This window comes from Macrotis lagotis, chromosome 1 (assembly GCF_037893015.1).
Source record: "Macrotis lagotis isolate mMagLag1 chromosome 1, bilby.v1.9.chrom.fasta, whole genome shotgun sequence".
Taxonomy (NCBI): Eukaryota; Metazoa; Chordata; class Mammalia; order Peramelemorphia; family Peramelidae; genus Macrotis; species Macrotis lagotis.
Window position 1 is genome coordinate 154842204 of NC_133658.1, and position 20842 is coordinate 154863045.

Here is a 20842-nt window from a genome sequence, read left to right on the forward strand (position 1 = left end):
GAGGGAGAAGATGGTGGTGAAATGAGTGAACTCTCGATGAAAGATCATAGGTTTTTTCAGTGATGAAACAATATTCTCCAAGGATGGAGGTGGAATTTGAAGTAGGGACTATGTTAAGTGTGCAAAGACCCAAAAAATTACCTCAGGAACTTTTAAGACTGAGCAGATCCATGTATCAATTCATGGAAATTGTAAACCAAGAGTATTGATAGCTTTTTCACAGTCTGCAGTCTATTGGATTTAGAATGACTTTCAGGAAACATAAGTAAGCGTGCTGAAGTTTATTCTCTGATATGAATTTACCAGAAATAATTTTTGAGGTGCTTTCTTTTCTCATTGACTTTCTTGGACTTTTGGTAGTTGCCTGCTGCCACACTGGGGCAACTAGTGGGCAAATGGATAGAACACTGGACTTGGGATCAAGAAGCCACTCATCTTCATGAGTTCAAATCTGGCATTAGATGTTTACTAGCTGAATGACCCTGGGCAAGTCATTTAACTGTTTGCCTCTATTTCCTCAACTGTAAATTGAACTGGAGAAGAAAGTGCAAACCACGCCAGTGTCTTTGCCAAGAAAACCCAGGTGAGGGTCACAAATAGTTGGATGCAACTGAACAAGAATACAACCCCATTGGAACTTTGGGACAATAATTATTTTAATGACATCTAATGCTCAAACATATCCAAAGGTGGAGATTGGCAATTGGAGGTCTATTGATATGTTGTGGAGAGCAGCACTGATAACAGAAGTCCACCATCTGTACTTAGTCACTCACTAAGATTTTTCCTTATATTTGTTCCACATAACTGCTTTTATTAATGATAATGACAACTAACTTCACATGGCTTTCTTATTTGAAGCCCTTGAGAAGTACTGTAAGTATTATCAAGAATAGACTTGGGGGGCGGAGCCAAGATGGCAACAAGAAGGGATTGAGTCTTAGGAGCTCTCCGATAAAATTCATCAGCTAAGGACTCTTAACAAAACTTTCAAGAGACAGAATGCACAAAGGGACCCAGTGGGGCAGTTCTCCTACTCAAGGTAACCTGGAAAAGAGCAGAAAGGTTCTGCTCCCCGGGATTGGAGAGGTGATCTGCCAGAGGGGTGGCCCGCCAGAGCCAAAGAACTTCAGCCTCCCAGAGGCAGTCCCAGGGCGCTGAGAGTTTCAGCTCACAGCAGCGGGGAAGTCTCCTGAGCTGCACCCCGGGGAGCACCAGGTACAAAGTGGGGGAACAGCAGGGGACCTCTGCCAGAGGGAGCACATGGAGCCCAGCCCTCAGGGCACACAGCAAGCAGCATGGTCTTTCCCCAGCCCTGATCCAGGAAACAGAAGCAGGCGGAGCCCATAAGCAGGAGCCCCCAGGGCATGAGCCCATTGAGCTGAGGGAGGGGAGTGAAGAGAGATTGTGAGCTGGGTCCTCTGCCCCTGGAACAGGACTCTGGGGCTCTGACCACATTCAGATCCTGATCCCAGTCTAGGTCCCCCCATAGAACAACAGGGCCCTCCCCACCTTGGCCCCGTGGCAGAGGGAGGTGCTTATGGTCATTCACAGACCAGGAGGGAGGACAGAGCCTCACACACTGAGACCCTTGAGGGATTGTCCCAAAAGCTCAGGAAGCACCCCCAAACCAGGCCCAGGCTGGGAAAATGAGCAAGCAGAGAAACAAAAAGAAGACTATTGAGAAATATTTTGCAAATGAGCCCAAGAAGGACCAAAATACTCAGTCTGAAGATGAGGAAGCACAAGCTCCTGCATCTAAAGACTCCAAGAAAAAACAGAAATTGGGCTCAGGCTATGACAGAGCTCAAAAAAGACTTTGAAAATCAAATGAGGGAGTTAGAAGAAAAACTGGGAAAAGAAAGGAGAGAGATGCAGGAAAAACATGAAAATGAAGTCAGCAGCTTAGTCAAGGAAATCCAAAAAAATGCTGAAGAAAATGGCATGCTAAAAACCAGCTTAGGTCAAATGGATAAAACAGTTCAAAAAGTTATTGAGGAGAAGAATGCTTTAAAAAGCAAAATTGGCCAGATGGAAAAAGAGATAAGAAAACTCTCTGAGGAGAACAAATCCTTCAGACAAAGAATAGAATTCAGGGAGATTGATGAATTTAACAGAAATCAGGAATCAATACTTCAAAACAAAAAAAATGAAAAATTAGAAGAAAATGTGAAATATCTCAATGAAAAAACAACTGATATGGAAAACAGACTTAGGAAAGATAATTTAAAAATTATTGGAATACCTGAAAGTCATGATCAGGAAAAGAGCCTTGACATCATTTTCAAAGAATTACTACAGGAAAATTGCCCTGATATTCTAGAAGCAGAGGGCAAAATAGAAATGGAGAGAATCCACCAATCCCCCTGAGAAAGATATCCCAAAAAACCAACCCCTAGGAATATTATAGCCAAGTTCTAGAACTCCCAAGTCAAAGAGAACATATTACAAGCAGCCAGAAGGACACAGTTCAAATATCATGGAGCTGCAGTCAGGATCACACAGGACTTAGCAGCAACTACATTGGAAGCTTGTAGGGCTTGGAATACAATATACCAGAAGGCAGAAGAGCTTAGAATGCAGCCAAGAATGAACTACCCAGCAAGGCTGAATGTCCTCTTCCAGGGAAAAAGATGGACTTTCAATGAACCAGGGGAATTTTAAATGTTCCTTTTGGAATGGCCAGAGCTGAACAGAAGGTTTGATCTTCAGATACAGGACTCAGGTGAAGCATGGAGATTGGAGGAGAGGGGGAAAATATGAGGGATTTAATGATGATGAACTGCATGTATTCCTGCATAGAAAAATGACACTGATAATACTCATATGAACCTTCTCAGTTAATAGAGCAGGTAGAGGGACCTTTTATAGTTGAAACACAGGAGAAAGCTGAATTCGAAGATAAAATATGGTGTAAAAATGGAGTCAATAGAAAAAAAGGGAAATGGAATGGGAGAAAGAAAGATGAGAGGGGGAATAATCCAAGATATTTGGAATGGGAGAAAGAAAGAGGAGAGGGGGAATAGTCCAAGATATTTCACATAAGATTTTTTTTATTACAATGAGCTATTGTAATGATACGGAAGTGGGGAGGCAAGGGGGAATGAGGGAACCTTTGCTCTCATCAGAGATGGCTAGGAGAGGAAACAGCATATATACTCAATGGGGTATAGACATCTGGAGTAAGAAGGAGCGAGGAGCAGGGGGAAGGGGTGGGGATGTGAATAAAGGAGGAGAGGATGGACCATGGGGGAAGAGTGGCCAGATATAACACATTTTCTTTCTTACTTCTTGAAAGGGGCTGGGATTGGAAGGCGTGCCCAGGACCACAGGGCCAGGTGGATTCTGGGCCTAAGGGGTGGTATGGGGGTTCAGGGCTTCTTGGCTCCAGGACCAGGGATCTGTCTGCTGCGCCACTCAGCAACCCTACAGCAGAGTCAGAGTGAAAGGAGAGAGAAAATAGAGTACATGGTAGTGGAGAAATAAGAAAGGAGGGAGTTGATCAGCAATGACAGTGGTGGAAAAATATGGAAATAACTTTTGGACTTATCATATCATGATGGACTTATCATAAAGAATGAGATCCACCCATGACAGAGTTGTTGGTGTTGGAACAAAGACTCAAGCACATTTTTTGTTATTATTATTTGGGGGAGGGTGCAGGGCAGGTGGGGCTGGATGTCCTGCTTGGGGCCACATAGCAGGGTGATTTTTGGTTGTCTGAGGCTGGATTTGGGTGCTCCTGGCTCAAGGGCCAATGCTCTGTCTGACATCCAGCCACCCCTACTATTATTACTATTTTATTTTATTTTGGGTCTTTTTTTTCTTTCTTTCTTTCTTTCTTTTTTTTTTTTGCAGGGTAGTGGGGATCAGGTGGCTTGCATATCACATGGCTGGGTGATTGTTGGGTTTACGAGGCTGGATATGGACTCGGGTGCTCGTGGCTCCAGGGCTGGTGCTTCATCCATTGCGCCACCTGGCCATACCTATAATTATTACTATTATATTTTTTATTTTAATTTTTTTCTCTCCCCTTTCCTTTTTCGCCCAAGCAAGTCTATATATATTCATGGGGAGGAGGGGTATTTTGTTTACTTGTAAACAAGAATATTTTATTAATGTAAAAAAACATTTGTACAAAATGAGAATAAAAAAATAAATGAAAAATAAATAAAAAAATATGAAATGTAAAAAAAGAAATAAAGAAAATGGAAGAGAAAAGCAATTAAAAAAAAAGAATAGACTTGAGGAAGCTAGGTGACGTAGTAAATAGAACACTGGCCCTGGAGTCAGGAGGCCCTGAGTTCAAGTGCAGCTTTATACACTTACTAATTACTTAGCTGTGTGATCCTGGGCAAGTCACTTAACTCCATTCCCTTGCAAAAAAAAAGAATAGAGTTGTATCATAAAATATGCATACATATTCTTTCCCTCATAATTACACATACATGGAAATAATCTCATCTGAAAAAATGTATATATACAATACTTAACTATGGTTACTGTGTAATCAAATTCTCTTACATATGCACATGTAATTTTATATATTAGTAAGGGGATATTTATGAGGGGATATTCATGAAAAATAATAAATCAAAGGAATGGTAAAAAGTGTTAATTATTATATGGAAACAATAGGAGAGCCTAGTGTAGTATCTATATTAGTGTTTATTATGTGCTTTAAAATTGTAAATTTATATGTAAATTGTTCATATGTTCAGTGACGTCTTCTAAATTTTGTATATTTCTAATACCTTAAAACTGGTAGTATTAAAATTTCTTGAATATCCCTATAGGAACGACAGAAGCAACTTGAGAGTCTTGGAATATCTCTTCAGTCTTCAGGAATCAAAGTTGGGGATAATAAATGTTTTCTTGTCAATCTGAATGCTGATCCTGCCCTCAATGAACTCCTGGTTTACTATTTAAAGGTAAAATAATTTACTTTTCAATTTACTTATAGCAATAGGATAATCATAACACAGCTTGTCTCTTCTTCCTGAGTTCAGATCTCCCCTCTGACACTAACTGTGTGATCCTGGGAAAGTCACTTTACTATTTTACTATTTTAACTATTCTACAATAGTTTTAGTGATTAGATGACACTATATTTAACTTCTTAAAATATTTTCCATCAAAGAAACTCAATTTCCTCAGTTTACCTCAGTTTCTTCTCCTGCAAAATGAGCTGGTGAAGAATATGGCAAACCACTCCAGTATCTTGGCCAAGAAATCCCCAAATGAACTCATGAAGAATTAGACATGACTGAACAATAGTTTCTTTGAGAAGCTATTATCTACATCATTTAAACTTTTTATGTTTCAGTTTTCTCATATTGAAAATGAAGACAGTGGATGAGATCCTAACTTCTTTTCTTGGGATTTGCATTCTTGTATTTTAAATATTTTGTAATTAGTTTTCTTTGTAATTCCATGTATTGTATTTATGCATTAAAAAGTATTATTCTGAGAATGAATTCATAGTCTTCCATAGGTCCATCAGTTCCAGATTGAGAACTGATGTGTCTGATACATTTTAGATAATTTAGATAATAATACATTCAGATAATTCATGATACAAAGATTAAGAACTCCCAAACTATATGATTTTTAATGTTCCTTCCCATTTTAAATCTGTAAAATACATCATAGTTTTGCATTTATCTGTCTCCTTTGTATATAAGTCCTGGGAGTAATGATTTTTTTTTAAGATTTTATTTATTTTGAGTTTTACATTTCCCCCTCCTAATTTTGCTTCCCTCCCCCCCAGCCCCCACAGAAGGTATTTGCCAGTCTTTACATAGATTTCATGGTATACACTGATCCAAATTGAGTGTGATGAGAGAGAAATCATATCCTTAAGGAAGAAACATAAAGTATAGACAATAGTAATATCAGACAATAAGATAACAATTTAGGAGTAATGATTTTTGAGAGGAGTGGTGATAGTCACATATTGCTATTTCAAAAAAAGTTTGTATTAACTTTTTCCAAGCTGGATTGCTCAAAGAATGTTATGAAAATCATTTAAGTGATTTTCTCTCTCAGTTCAATTTAGAAAGAAATCAGGTATTCACTTTTGATTCATATTTAAGTCACTAGTCCATCAATTATGGTTTAAAAGTCAGTTGACTAATTTTAAAAACCTTTTTGTTTATATGAAGTACATGGTTTTGTTTTTCCTGTGATATCTTAGCAAAAATAAGGAAAAGGTACAAGGCAATGGGAAGAGATATAAGGAAATTTGACATGCAAATTGTATTTTCTATAACCTGTAGAAAAAGGGTAGAGAGGGAGAGAATTAAGTTAAAAAGGAAGGAAGGAATTTGCGTGGTAAACCTACTAATAGGAAGGCAACATAAAATCTAGAGTTTAGTTAATGGAAGCAATAGGAATACCATAAGCTATTAAATATGCTGGATTCATAGCAGAATCCTCTGCATGAATTGGGAAAAATCAAAATCCTGAATCTACAGAACTGAGAACTCAGAATTGTTCTTGTGGTCACTATTTCAGGGTTGAGTGGTTCTAATGATTTTTATTTTAGAAGATTATGGATACCACAAATAGTGATTATTTTTTTCAGGACATGTGGCATATTATGAGTCTTAAGATTGTAGGAGGAACTCACATAGTTAGAGCCTTATGTGAAAAAAAATAGCAAATTATGTCTCAGAAAAGTGTCTACTATGAAGGACAGACTTAAGACATCTTAATCATAGTTTATCACAGTTTCTTTGGAAGATATTTTAAGAAGTTAAATACAATGTCAGCTAATCACTAAAACTATTATAGAATAGTTAAAAGTGAGAATCAAGTCAAACAGTGCTTGATTTGGTATCAGAAGACCTGGCTTTGAATCCTGGCTCTTCCACTTACTGCATCTTATCAGCTTCCTCTTTTTCAATTATCATTTCTATGCAGATGACTCTCAGAGCTATTTGTCCAATTCTCACCTTTCATCCATTCTTACATTTCTAGTTTTCTTTTAGACATCTTGAATTTGATGCCCTTTTCCCTCCCAGTTCTCCCCTCTTCTCTACTTTTATGTTAACACTGAGGGTGCTTCAGTCCTCCTAATCATTTGATTCACAGCCTGGGTGTCATCCTTCCCTGCTCACTCTTCGGTGAGTATTCACGTGCTATGGGTTCTTGCACTTTCCCACTGACATTAGTGCCTGTTCATCTTACATGCCTCTACTTTGTACATAGTTGTTTTCAGTGTGCCTGCCCCTGTGAGCCCTTGGGAGTAGGAACTGTTGGTTTGCCTCATTGCTTCATTAGCTTCCTGTGTCTTTTTGGTCTTAACCTCTTTGAACTACTGTGTATTAAAAATGAGTCGGGTGGACTTGGCAACTTCTAGAAGTCCCTTCCCTTCTGAAGTGAAGATCGCGTGATTATCATTTTGGTTAGGTCTTGTCTTCTCTATCACCACAGTGAGGACTCTCTAACAAGTGTTATTCTCTACTTTAGGGTTATGACATTGGTTCTACTACTTTCAAAGATAATACTACTGAAATGTCAGTCTACCATTGTGTTCAATTGACTTTAGACTTTTTTGCATTGGGACATAAATCACTTAACCTTTTTTTTTAATTTCTCAGAAGCATGTGTTATTTTTCTTCCTGATGTCACATAATGCAAATAAGAGCACAGAATAAGAAAAAATCCCTGACTCATTTCTGTTCTAAATACATTTGAAAAAATTAAACAAAGATACTGTTTATAGACTTTTGGAGAGGAATCAAAATATTTTCAGTCATCTTGTGTGTAGGTGTTTGGATTCTGTTTCAGTCTGTTTGTCAAACTCAGTTTTGGCAGCATTTGAGATAATGTTGCTTTCTTGGATTTTAAGTTAAACTCATGAAAAACTATTTCCATATAGCAAATTGACAAAGATGACCTCAGTGCAGGAAATTTTTAGTTCAGCAAAGAGACTATGAAGGTGTTGTGTTGGAAGATTTTTTCATTTCACCCCTCCTTCCTTTTAAGTCCATCTTTCAACTGTTGAATAATTGACTCACTTTGGGCAAGTGACCTATGATCTCTAGGTCTCATTTTCCTCATCTGTAAAATGAAAGTGCTGGTTCTCATGCTTGTATCTTGTGATATCTCTTCTAAGTTCTGACATCTCATATTCTAAAACTCTCATGTTACCAAACTCTCATTTACTTACTCTCCTAAGAATAAGTAAAACCTCTTCTAGAAGAGGTTCATTTGGATAGACATGCCACAGAGTTGAATGCGAGGTCATGTTGCATTCCATCTTATTCTCTTCTCTAAGAGCAGTTCTGAAACCATATATGCTACTTATCAGCAGGCAGGAAGGCAGAGTACGTTAACTCCAACAACTGTTTTGAATCACTTACTGGAGACTCTCAAACTTGCCTACAAAGAGTTGGGAAATCTTTGTACATTGTTTGTAACCAAGTCAAGTTTGGAGATGTGACTGGTATAAGAACTCCCATGACTTTTGTACTAGTGGGTTGTCTTTTTCCCTTGGAGCTTGTTTGTGAGCTACAACAGAAGGGAATGATGTGTCTGCTAGCCGATGGCTCTGGTGGCATGATTCAGCTCCTGCTTCTGCAGTTCTTTCCCTCCATAGCTGTACATCTGTCTAAAAGCAAACCTTGATTTGTAGGAGAAAGGGAACTGCCCTTTGCATGCTTTCCTAATTCATATCCCTTGCTTCCTCACAACCACTGATGGATAGTCAGCATAGCTAGGAGAATAAAGTATGGTAGTGGTAAGTTATCAGAAGAGAAAGTCCAAGGAACTTAGTTCTAAGACAAGAAGGCAACTGAGTGACAGTGGCAACATTTGTAGTCAGAAGCACAGCATAGGAGAAAAATGAAATATGGCTGACCTCATCTCTGCAAAAATATAAGCCCCAGAAGGAACTCATCAATGGGAGAAGAGGTATGACAGAGTAGAGGGATGTTCCAGGGTGAGAACTGATATGACTGATAACATTATGCTTTGAGCAATTTACAGATGTCAAACATGTTCCTTTAGATTAATAGTTTTTTACTAAAAAAGTATATGTACTAATCATTGTATTTCTTTAAAATTGATCTCCTTTGTAATCTTACATATTTCATTTTAAGGATTTAGAAACTTTATTCTGAGAAGGGGTCCATCTATGCATCAAAAAAAGTTAAAAATACTTACTCTAGGCTGTGTAAGCACCCAATATAATTTGCAAGCAATACAAATTATTTCATTGTGGGGGAAGGAATGTAACACGTATCCTTTGAACCTGTAATCTCTATAGTGGATATATATTCCTAAGGAAGTCAGAGTATATACCAAGATATTCCTAGTAATATTTTTTTTTGTCAGGAAAAACTTGAAAAAAATATCACTTTGTGAATGTTTGAACCAATTGTAGTATGCAAATATTACTATGCAAATATAATAAAATACCATTATCATTTTATTATTAATAGATTACCTTAAAAATAAAATATATAAAGAATTTAGAGAAATATAGAGAAAATTTTATGAACTGTCATCAGGTAGGAATCAGGAAAACAATATATATGATATATTTAGTATTATTATTATTATTATTATTATTATCATCTTGGAAAGACAGTGGGGTTAAGTGACTTGCCCAAGGTCACATAACTAGGGAATTAAGTGTCTGAGGCTGGATTTGAACTCAGGTCCTCCTGACTCCTGGCTTGTGCTCTATCCACTGCACCACCTAGCTGCCCCATTATATGATATATATTTTTATGAATATTTGTAAATGAAAATAATAACAATAGGCATTTGAAGTGCTTAGTGGTATTATCCAATGTTAGTCCTAGAGAATAGGTGATCAAACACTCTTTAGCTCTTTTCAATAAAGATGATTGATGACAGCTACAGATATGTTATCTAGTACCACCTCAGTGCCTGCTGCTTTTAATGAACTGTTTTTCTTTCTTACAAGGGGAGCTACATAGGGTGGTGATATATGTTGGTTAATTGGGGACATTTCAGGAAATTACTCTGTTGTAAACACAAAGGGGTCAGTAAAATCTGAGAAGAGTTAGGTGTGTTGTCCCAGGAGTGTACAATCTTGGCTGCTGGTAGACTGAGGCTCCTTGATTTCTTGAGTTTGAAGCTAGAGCAGGATTGGAGCTGATTGGTGCCTATGATAAGTTTAGTGCCCATAGGATGATCCCTGAAGAGAGAGGGACCACCAAACTGCCTAAGGAGAGCCAAATCAGAGCCAATGAATCTGTTGTGCTGATCCATATTGGTACTGGATCGAGAGACAGGCAACACTGACTTTAAAAAGAAAAACAAGAAACCATAAGTAGCTATTGGGGGGGGTACAGAGATATGCAATGCAAGAACTTTTTCTCCTCTTCTTTCCCCTCACCTCTTGGTTTTTGTAGTGTTGATTGCAGGAAAGTAAAGGCATATGTTTCCCAGAAGACTGTCTGAAGATGCATGTGATTAGGGGAAAGTAGAGGTTTAAAAAAAAGGGGGGAAGGGAGCAGAAGAATCCCAAGGACGATGAAGTGTTCAGACTTGGGCATCAACAAAAGAGGTGGTGATCAACAGTAAAAGATGAATGTAGTCAACAGCCAAGGAGACAGAATTGTCCTTGCCATGACACTAACACTTGCAGTGTGCTCTTTGTTTGAGGACTTTCCTATTGATGTTGTGAGTTTGTTCTTTGCTATTGCATTTGGGTTTGAGGATCATGTATGACAAACTTGTCTGTTTTTGTAATTTATTTACATTCAAAATGGGAGGCAGCATGGCATAGCAGATAAAAGAACTTATCTTAGAATCTGGAAAACCTCAGGTCAAATTTTGCTTATGATGTTGTGGGATCCTGGGCAGATCATTTACTCTTTGAGTGCTCAAACCAATTCTTTAAGACCATAAAGTGCAGAACAAGTTCTGATAGACATTGGATTTTTAAAAAAAGTTCCCTCATTTGACATTTTCTGATAAAATCATCGATCCTAATCCAAAAAGAAGCATGTTTGAAATGCATATTGGTTGCCTCATTTCCTAACAGCTGAGCTCACTTGGAGTGAGACAAAGTCTGTTGTATGTAGGAGAAATCCTGGGGATGGGTGAGGTAAAATTCAGACATTCCTAGAGAGAGGACTTTCATTTTAAGAATACCAGCCAGGGAGTCTTAAAAGAGACACTTGTATAAACCCAGAACTTCAGTAATAGCTATGTCTTGACTTAGATTTCTGCCAGATTCCCTTACAGCTCATAGGGGAGCTCTGGGGGTGAGGATTGCTTGTAAATAACTTTGAATGAATAAACAAGATTCTCTTCTGTAGTCTTTAACATTCTCAGAGTACTAACTTGTTTGGTTTGATTCTTCAGATTCCAGACAGATCATATTACTTGCTCTTCCCCATCTAACTTTGACCTTTCCAACCTTTCTTGCTTTTGGTTTCTTCCTACATTTCAATCTTTAAAAATTTTTTCCTTCTGGCTTTAGCTTAAAGTTTCAATTCATCAGTAAAATTTTTTGTGATAATTCATCATCTTATAAGTAAGATTTTTCTCCTTGAAGTATTCATATCATTCATTGTAATTAATATATTTTTCTCTTGACCAGTAGATTATTACTCCTTGAGATCAGGAACTATGTTTTTTGTTTCTTCTTCCTATATTTAGCTTCTGGCTGAGTACCTTCATATAGTAGACATTTAAGAAATATTTATAGCATTTGTTGAATTCTTTGAACACTTGACTTTTAGCTCTCTATATAGGCTATATGTTTCTGTGTGTGTGTGTGTGTGTGTGTGTGTGTGTGTATGTGTGTGTGTATATATATATATATATATATATATATATATATATATATATATATATATATATACTATGCGAGGAGTTAGGAAAGGGTTCCTGTAGAAGGTAGAATTTTAGCTGGAACTTAAAGAAGCCAGGGAGGTCATTAGTTGGAGAGGAGAATGGTGAGCCAGAAAGAACACCTGGAGCTGAGAGAGAGAGAGGAAAGAGAGAGAGAGAGAGAGAGAGAGAGAGAGAGAGAGAGAGAGAGAGAGAGAACATTTTGTATTGCTTCTGGAGACAATAGGGAGTCACTGGAGTTTATTGGGGGGGGTTGTGGCATGATCAGTCCTGTGTTTTCAGAAAATCATTTTAGTTGCTAAATGAAGGACTGATTTAAAGTAGGAAAAGACTTCAGACAGGCAGACCCACCAGCAGGCTACTGCAGTAGTCAAGATGTGATGAGAGCCTATGGAGTGGCACGATGTCAGAGGAGGGAAGGATAGAGAATTTTAAATGCTAAACTGTAGAACTTGTCTTAAACAGAGTAGGTACATAAGTGATCCCATTTTATCCCATGTTCTCTAGCAGATTGTCCATAGTCATCTGTATTTTTAATCTCTCTTGTCTACTGGTTGTTTCCTCATTGACTATAAACATGTGCATGTCTCCCCCATTTCTCTCCTCCCTTTGGTGACTAGACTAGAGAACTTAGTCTATACTTGGGTACCTCCACTTTCTTTCTTCTCCCTCTCTTCTTTTCTGCAGTCTGGCTTCCAACTGAAACTGTTTTCTTCATACTTACCATGATCTATTATTTGCCAAATGTAGCTTAATCCTCATTCTTTTTGCCCCTCTTTAGCCTTTCACTCTGTTTCTAATTCTTAATATACTCTTTTCTAGGCTTCTGTGACACTAGCTCTCTCTGGATTGTCCTTCTTGTCTGATCTTTTTTAGTCTCCTTTGCTGGATCTTTATCTAGTCATGCCTTCTAAAAAGGATATCCCTTGAATGTCTCACCTGGCCCTCTTTCTCCTTTTTTGGTTTGATGATCTCATCAGATCCCAATTATCTCTATGCAGATGATTCTACTACCCTACCTCTAACTTCTGACCTTTAGTGTTGAATTTTCACTTGCCAATTTGATATATTCAAACATGTTTCTGTAGCATCTTAAACTCACCATGTCAAAACAGAATTAATTGTTTTATAATACCCTTCCCAGTATCTCCTCCCCTCTCCCAAATCCCTCTAAGCTCTCTCCCCTCATCCTAACTTTCCTATTAGTCAGTGAATTAGGGGCATTCAGGTGGCACAGTGGATAGAGCACTGACTCTGAAGTCAAGAGAACCTGAGTTCAAATCCAGCCCCAGACACTTAATAATTGCCTAGTTGTGTGACCTTGGGCAAGTCACTTAACCCCACTGCCTTAAAATAAAATTTAAAAAATTGTGTACAGTTAATAAATTGTAGAGCAGGGATGTCAATCTTGATTCCCCAGTATAGTCTGAACAAGATTAAAATGTTTAATTAAAATTAAAATGGAGACTATTTAACAAAATAAATAGAAATACAGTAAAACATAATGTACGTTTGTTCAAATAAATGTCACTTTGCACTCTGTTTTTATTTGGGTTTGACACCACAGTTATAGATTATTCCCTCAGTGACCCAGGTTTGTAACCTGAAAGTCACTCTCAATACCTTCAATCTATTGCTAAATCTTTTCTGTTTTACTTACTGTTATAACGTGTCTTGTCTCTCCCCCTGTCTTTCCCGTGAACACCACTGCCACCCTGCTGCAGGCCCTCATCATCTCCAGCTTGGAGGATTGTACAATAGTCTGCTGGTTTGCCTCTGTGCTTCAATTCTCTCAGTCCATCCACCATTTGTCAAGTAGCACATTGTTTGCCTTTTCCTACTTTTCTAGTCTATTTATGTTTGATTTTTCTCCCTCCATCCCCAGCCCCACCCATCCTCTTTAAGTATGCCAGTGAGACTGGTCTCCTTGCTGTTCCCTGAACAAAATATTCCCTCTCTATTCTCTGACTTTTTTTCTGGCTGTTCTTCATGCCTCAAAATTTCTCCATTCTGGTTCAACTTTCTGACTTTCCTGACTTCCTTAAAATCTCAGCTTCTAAAACCTTTCCCACCTATCAGTGCTTTTGCCTCCCCTGGCAGCTGACCTCTGTTCTTGAGTGTCTGTGTGTGTTTGTGTGTGTGTGTGTGTGTGTGTGTGTGTGTGTGTGTGTGTGTGTGTCTGTGTCTGTGTGTGTGTTCGTCTCTCCCCCCATTATGTTGTGTGTTTGCTTTTCTTTGTCTCCCCAGCCCTTAGTATTATGCTTGTTAACTTGAATGTATTCAGAGCAAGGAAGGAGAGCAGTAAGTGCTTGTTGATTGAATGACTGCTTAATGACTGGAGACTGGAGAAAGAGTCAAAGGAAGAAGAGTCAAGTGAGTCTTGAAGGATAAATAAAGTTTAGATTGAGGGGAATGAGAGAGGATATTTCAGGCAGGGGAAGTGGCATGATGCATAAGAACAAAGAATTAGGAAGGTTGAGGGAGAGAGGGACTAGACATGTATTAAATGCCTATTATGTGACAGACACTGTTAACAACTTAATAAAAATGACTGTGTTCTGGGAACTGGAGGAGAGAGGATTGGTGTGGAGGAAATATGGGCAATAAACTTAATTACATAGGGCAAGAGCAGATTATGGAGGAATTCTGAAAGTCTTTAAATCCCAGGCTGTTGCTAGAATGGGACTTTGGAGGTGGTTCAGTCTAAATGCTTCATTTGTCAGATGGAGAAACAGAAGCTGATGAAAGAGTAAATGATCTTGCCAGGGTCACACCTCTAGTACCTGGGGTCTTCCTGACCTCAAGCCAAATGCACCATCTACTTGCCTGGGTGGAACTAAACAACTTCCTTCTTCAGTCCCTGAAAACCTGTGTTGTACTTAGACTTAGCACTGCCATTGCCTCAGGAGAGGGTGTGCCCCTGGATAGCCCACTGATTCACTGACCCTCCCCTGGCTTTTTTCTACTATGTTGTCTCTTTCTATTAGAAGATGAGCTCTTTTAGCCTGGAACTGTCTATCTACTGTTTGTGTATCCCTAGCTCTAGCCTGGTGCTTGGCACCCTGGGAGCATGCCTGTGCTTTTTCATCTATTCATTTAATGCCTTTTAGGAAAAGGAACTATACTGCTAAGTTTCTAATGAAATTTGAAAGTCCAGAGAAAAGAAAGATAATTTTAGAATTTTTAGCTTGGAGGACTAGAAGAATGGTAGCAACATCTTATCTTTAACTCCTAACCTAGGTTAGGTGCCCATCTCTACCCCACTGCTTCATATGATTAATTAATCATGGTCCAGGTTTTGATAAGAGTAAGCAGCCATAGTGCAGGGAAGGTTTTCAACCACTTCCTCTTGATCTTCCTTTCTCATTCCCCTCAACCTCCTCCTCTTCTTGGTTTGTCATATTATTTGTAAAATAGATGCTTTCCTTTGGTTTTAAAAATGTTTTCAGATTTTTTTTCTGGAGTAGACAAGAAAGTCTGGATTACAATCTTCTTATATCTTTTGGTTGTTAGGATTTTAAGTTTGGTTGTATTTGTTGAATTGTTTTTGATGTAATAAAGTTTTTAAATGGAAAACAAAAAGAATTGTAGCAACATTGGTAGAAATAGAAAGGGATTAGCAAGAGAAATTAACTTTTCTTGGTGAGGTTGAGTGGGAATGAGTTTATATTTGAGCATATTTCATTTGAAGTGATAGTGAAAGATTAAAATAGAAATTGGAAGTTAGAAATAAAGGACTATGCTTCAAGTAAGAAAGTTGATTATAGAGAATTTTGGAGTTCTTCATGGAACTATTATTTGAAATAATGAGAGTGTATCTATAGTCCTTCTTGGAATGAAGAACAGAAAAGTGTAGAGGGCTGTAGTCAGAGCCCCACATGATACCCCCAGTTAGAGGGTGAGGGGAAAAAGAGAAGTGCATCAAAGAAACAGACCAAATTAGCAGAAAAGTGGTGTCATAGAACTCAAAAGATTCTGTTCATATTACAAGGATGAAGATGGATAGGAAGTAAAACCAGTGTTCAACATCACATATTCAATGTTTGGTCACAAAAGGAAGATGGGAGCTTAAGGACTCAAATCATTTTTATGTTTTTCTTTCTAAAATAGAAGAGATCAAAGCAGGTTTAAGCCTGGAAAAGATGGAAGCTCCCAGGAAAGAAAGGATGTCGGAGACAAAAAAACTACTTGCAGGTTTGACATATCAAAAGTAGAATCAAGATTATTGTATAGTTAGAAGGATTAGTTTCAGAGAAGTACAAATCTGAACCTGGGGAAATGGATAAGATGGTAATGAAGTATGGAAATGAAGTTAGATGTATACACCTGACGAATTTATTCCTCTTGCTGCCACATTTTTCATTCCAGCTTCCTACCTCTTGTTTCAAGAACTAGGGTCACAGGTATAAGATTGCTCTACTGTTCTACTATCCATCCTTGTGATTTTCCTTGCTCCCATTCCTCTCTTTGTTTTCTCTCTCCTTATCAGAATAGAAGCTTCTTGAGACTAAGTAAAGACTGTCCTTTGTCTGGCACATACTAAGCCATTTTAAAAAATAAATTTTTATTGATGCCTTTGTTCTGATATACTCCACTGTATTTCTTCCCTTGTTCTAGAGCACCAGTATTATAATGAAGAAATTTTTTTTAAAAACCAGGAATAAAAGTCTACTGTATCATAAACCATAAAATGTATCATAAAAATTATCAAAAACATATCTTATACCCACAGTATTCCATCAGACTTGGTCATTATTTTGCAGGTTCCAATTTCTCCTGTTTTGTTGCTTTTTTTTTTGTTCATTTGAAATGAAGGTGTTTGAATCTGTTTTTTTGGCCAAGTATAAGGTAGATTTCTTGGATCCAAAAAATAACCATAAAGGGAATGTGTGACTACAAAAGAAATGTATGACTACAAAAGGTAAGAGGCCAATCATGTAGCAAAAACTTGGACTGTGCAGACAGAGTCCTTAGAATAGGCTGAGTCTAATTCTGTCTAGCCCTTGAGTAATTTTGGTTTGATCCTATATATTTAACTGTCATGAAAAAAGAGATTTACTTATTTACATCTTACTTTTACATATAAAGAATTTTCAACCAGAAGGTAGTATTTAGATGGGTAGAGGAAGGTCCCTCACCATGGGGGTTGTTGTGACTTCCTGGGCCTCTCAATAGCCCTTGGTGTAAAGGACTTCATCCAGACTGGTGGAGGGAGATCACTGATCTGTCAAAGTCTTGAAGAGGGGTTATTAGCTGAGAGGGAAGGAGGGGGAGAGAATGAGAATGAGAATGGCAGGGATATTTATATGGAAGAATTGGGGCTTTGTGGAAAGTAAATTGTGGGTACATTTGAAAGTGAGAGATGAAGTCAGATTTTTGAAGTGGATGATTTAGTACTTATTTTATTACACGAATAGTTTTTAAAGAAAAAGTTTGCTTTTTATACTTGTTCTTTCTTTTTTTTTTCTTTTTGCAAGGCAATGGGGTTAAGTGGCTTGCCCAAGGCCATACAGCTAGGTAATTATTAAGTGTTTGAGGTCACATTTGAACTCAGGTACTCCTGACTCCAGGACTGGTGCTCTATCCACTGCGCCACCTAGCTGCCCCTATACTTGTTATTTCTAATATACCATCCCATTACTTTTCCCTTTGAGCTTCATATTGGTAAAAAGCATTTGGAACTGACATAGCAACCTTGTCTTCTAACATATGTAGCAGTTGTCATTCCCTGTTTTTACTAGAACTTTCATCATCTGTCTTCTGAAATGCAGTATTGGTTATTTCATTTAATGACACAGAGAGGTACTTTTTCATCTTTGTAGTTGACCTTTCATGGTTTGATGCCCATTACACAATATACTTTGAACTATAGCTTTTAGTTTTAAAAGGTATTTCTCCTTCAACTAAATTTTCATGATGATGATAATTTTTTGAAAGAAACCCTGTACTATAGAATATATATCTCATAGAAATTCAGAATTCACCCCTACCCCCAACATCATTGGGGGCATTCAGTCAGTTTGCACCAATTTGGCAGAACAGAGACCTAATTTTATGTTGAGTTAGATGAACTGGTTATAAAAATGGCACTTGTAATCAGGGTTCTCTCTAAGGTGGGCACCTGGGCAGCCACCCAATGTAGAAATCACAAATTTTACATTCCTTACTCTTTTTTAATGTTCATCTGTGAAACAGCATTTTCTAAGCACCTGTAGCAATGTTCATTCTGTCCTAGGTGAAATAAAAATGTGCAGAACTATGTTTGTAATATTTCTTAAAACTCATTATACCTTTGATGAAATACTGCATTTTGTTACTTCAGTAAACAAGCATATAATATAAGAGAAAAAGTGCCAAACCACCAAGGGGTGACAGACTGTCATTTGTTTCCACTTTGTGTTATGCCCCAAATTCCCCCAAGGTGTTATGAGTATGATGATGTTCCCTGAATAGTGACACTAATAGGAACCTGGAACACAATGATCCAATAGAAATATAGATTTCAAGGGTTATCTAATTGCCCATTTTGCATGCCATAGTAGAAGGAAAAAAAGAATTAATCAAGTGATTGCTTCTGCTCCATAAGGATATGTTTGGTTACTGTGAGTAATAAAACAGAATCTAGCTTTGTGCACCTCTTTTGTTGTACAAAATTATGTATTAAATGCATAACTACCTTTCACTATATCTTATTATATACATAAAAAGTCATTAGGGCAGAGAACTGGTTATTAGTTTACTTGAATCCCACCACTGCCCAATAATTCTCTTTACTTTAAAGATTTCAGCCAGCAAATGGCAGCCTTGATATAGTAGAATTTGACAGAGTAAACCTTGGAATCATATAAGTAAGACTGAAAGGGCCCACACAGAAATCTGGGACACTAATGCATTGTTGGTGGAGCTTTAAACTCATCCAACCTTTCTGGAGAGCAATTTAGAATTATGCCCAAAGGGCAACAAAAATGTACATACCCTTTGATCCAGCAATACCACTACTGGCTCTATACCCTGAAGAGATTATGAAAAAGGATAAAAACATCACTTGTAAAAATATTCAGAGCAGCCCTGTATCATCTGTATCCAAAGGAAGAATTATGGAGTTTGAATTAAAGACAAAAGATTATTACCTTACATTTTATTTGTTTTCCAATTATATACAATATATGTACCCATCATTTTTTGCAAGACTCTGAATTCTACAATGTTTTCCCCCCTCTTCCCTTCCCTCCCCCCCAGCTGTCTGACAGTTTCTACATTGTTTCCATGCCATACATTGATTTAAATTGAATGTTATAAGAGTAAATATAAGAATAAACATACCCCCGCCCAAGAAGATGAGAAACCTCAAGAATAGAGAGGAAAAAAAAATTGTACTTAAGTTTATATTCAGATTTCAGTGGCTTTGTATCTGGGGTGAGTTGCTTTCTTTATCAGAAGTCTACCAGAGGGACAGCTAGGTGGCGCAGTGAATAGAGCACTGGCCTTGGAGTCAGGAGTACCTGGGTTCAAATGTGACCTCAGACACTTAATAATTACCTAGCTGTGTGGCCTTCTGCAAGCCACTTAACCCTGTTGCCTTGAAAAATCTTTAAAAAAAAAAAAAAAAAAAGAAGTCTACCAGAGAAGTTGCTTCAATATTTTTCCCTCAGTTTACTAGCTGTACCTCCACTCTATTTCTCCCCACTCCCATTTATTCTATTCTCTCTCCTTTCATCCTGGCCCTGTCCATAAGTGTGTTGAATCTGAGTACCCTCTCCATCCATCTTCCCTCTCTTCTATCACCTATTCCCCCCCTTTCCCTCCCCCTATTCCCCCTCATCCCGCCCCTTTCCTCCTATCCTTCTCCAGGCAAGATAGATTTCCTCACCCTATTAAGTGTGTATGTCATTTCCTCCCTGAGCCATTTCTGATGAGAATGAAGACTCACTCATTCCCCCTTGCCTTCCCCCCTCCCCTCCATTGAAAAAGCTTTTTCTTGACTCTTACGTGAAATCTCTCAGCTTCTTCATCTCCTTTTCCTTCCTCCCAATGCTTTCCTTTATCACTTGTTGACTCCATCTTTTTACTATATTATACCATTATATTCTTCTCCCTCCTGTGTCCTGTCTATATATGCTCCTTCTAACAGCTCTTATAAATGAGAAAGTTCATATGAGTTATCAATATCTTCTTCCCATTCAGGAATACAAACAGTTCAACATCATCAAGTTCCTCATAGTTAGTCCCTCTCTTCCACTCCCTCTGTGGTTCACCAGCATCCTGTACTTGGAGGTCAAACTTTCTGTTCAGCTCTGGTCGTTTCAATAGGAAAGTTTGAAAGTCCCCTATTTCATTAAAAGTCTATCTTTTCCCCTGAAAGAGGATGTTCAGTTTTGCTGGGTAGTTGATTCTCAGTTGTAAACCAAGATTTTTGCCTTCTGGAATATCATATTCCAATCCCTATGAGCCCTTAATGTAGATGCTGCCAGATCCTGTGTAATCCTAACTATGGAGCCTCGGTAGTTGAATTGTTTGTTTCTGGCAGCTTTTAGATTTCTTCTGGATCTGTTTTCAAGGTCGGTTGTTTTTCCAATGACATATTTCACATTTTCTTCTAATTTCTGGCTTTTTTGGAAGAGTTTTATTTCTTCCTGCTTTCTTACAAAGTCATCAGCTTCCTTTAGTTCTAGTTTGCATTTGAAGGAGTTATTTTCTTCACAGAGTTTTTTTAATCTCCTTTTCCAGCTGGCCAAGTCTGCTGCTTTTTTTTTTTTATAGGTTTTTGCAAGGCAGTGGGGTTAAGTGGCTTGCCCAAGGCCACACAGCTAGGTAATTAATTAAGTGTCTGAGTCTGGATTTGAACTCAGGTACTTATGACTCCAGGGCTGGTGCTCTATCCACTGTGCCACCTAGCCGCCCCCAATTCTGCTTTTTAAGGGCTCCTCATTTGCCTTTTGTTTTGCTTTTTCCATTAGGCCTAAACTGGTTTTTAACATATTATTTTCTTCAGTATTTTTTT

General features: G+C 38.0%; 1 protein-coding gene across 3 annotated transcripts in view; it reads left to right on the forward strand.

Annotated features, from left to right (window-relative positions):
* The window catches only part of KIF13B (kinesin family member 13B), a 257145-nt gene that overhangs the window by 125845 nt on the left and 110458 nt on the right, over positions 1-20842 (forward strand). For all 3 annotated transcript variants that reach the window (XM_074209185.1, XM_074209184.1, XM_074209186.1), the window contains exon 13: positions 4797-4931. In XM_074209185.1, coding sequence (XP_074065286.1) covers positions 4797-4931 — 135 coding nt within the window. The remainder of the gene's footprint in view (positions 1-4796; positions 4932-20842) is intronic.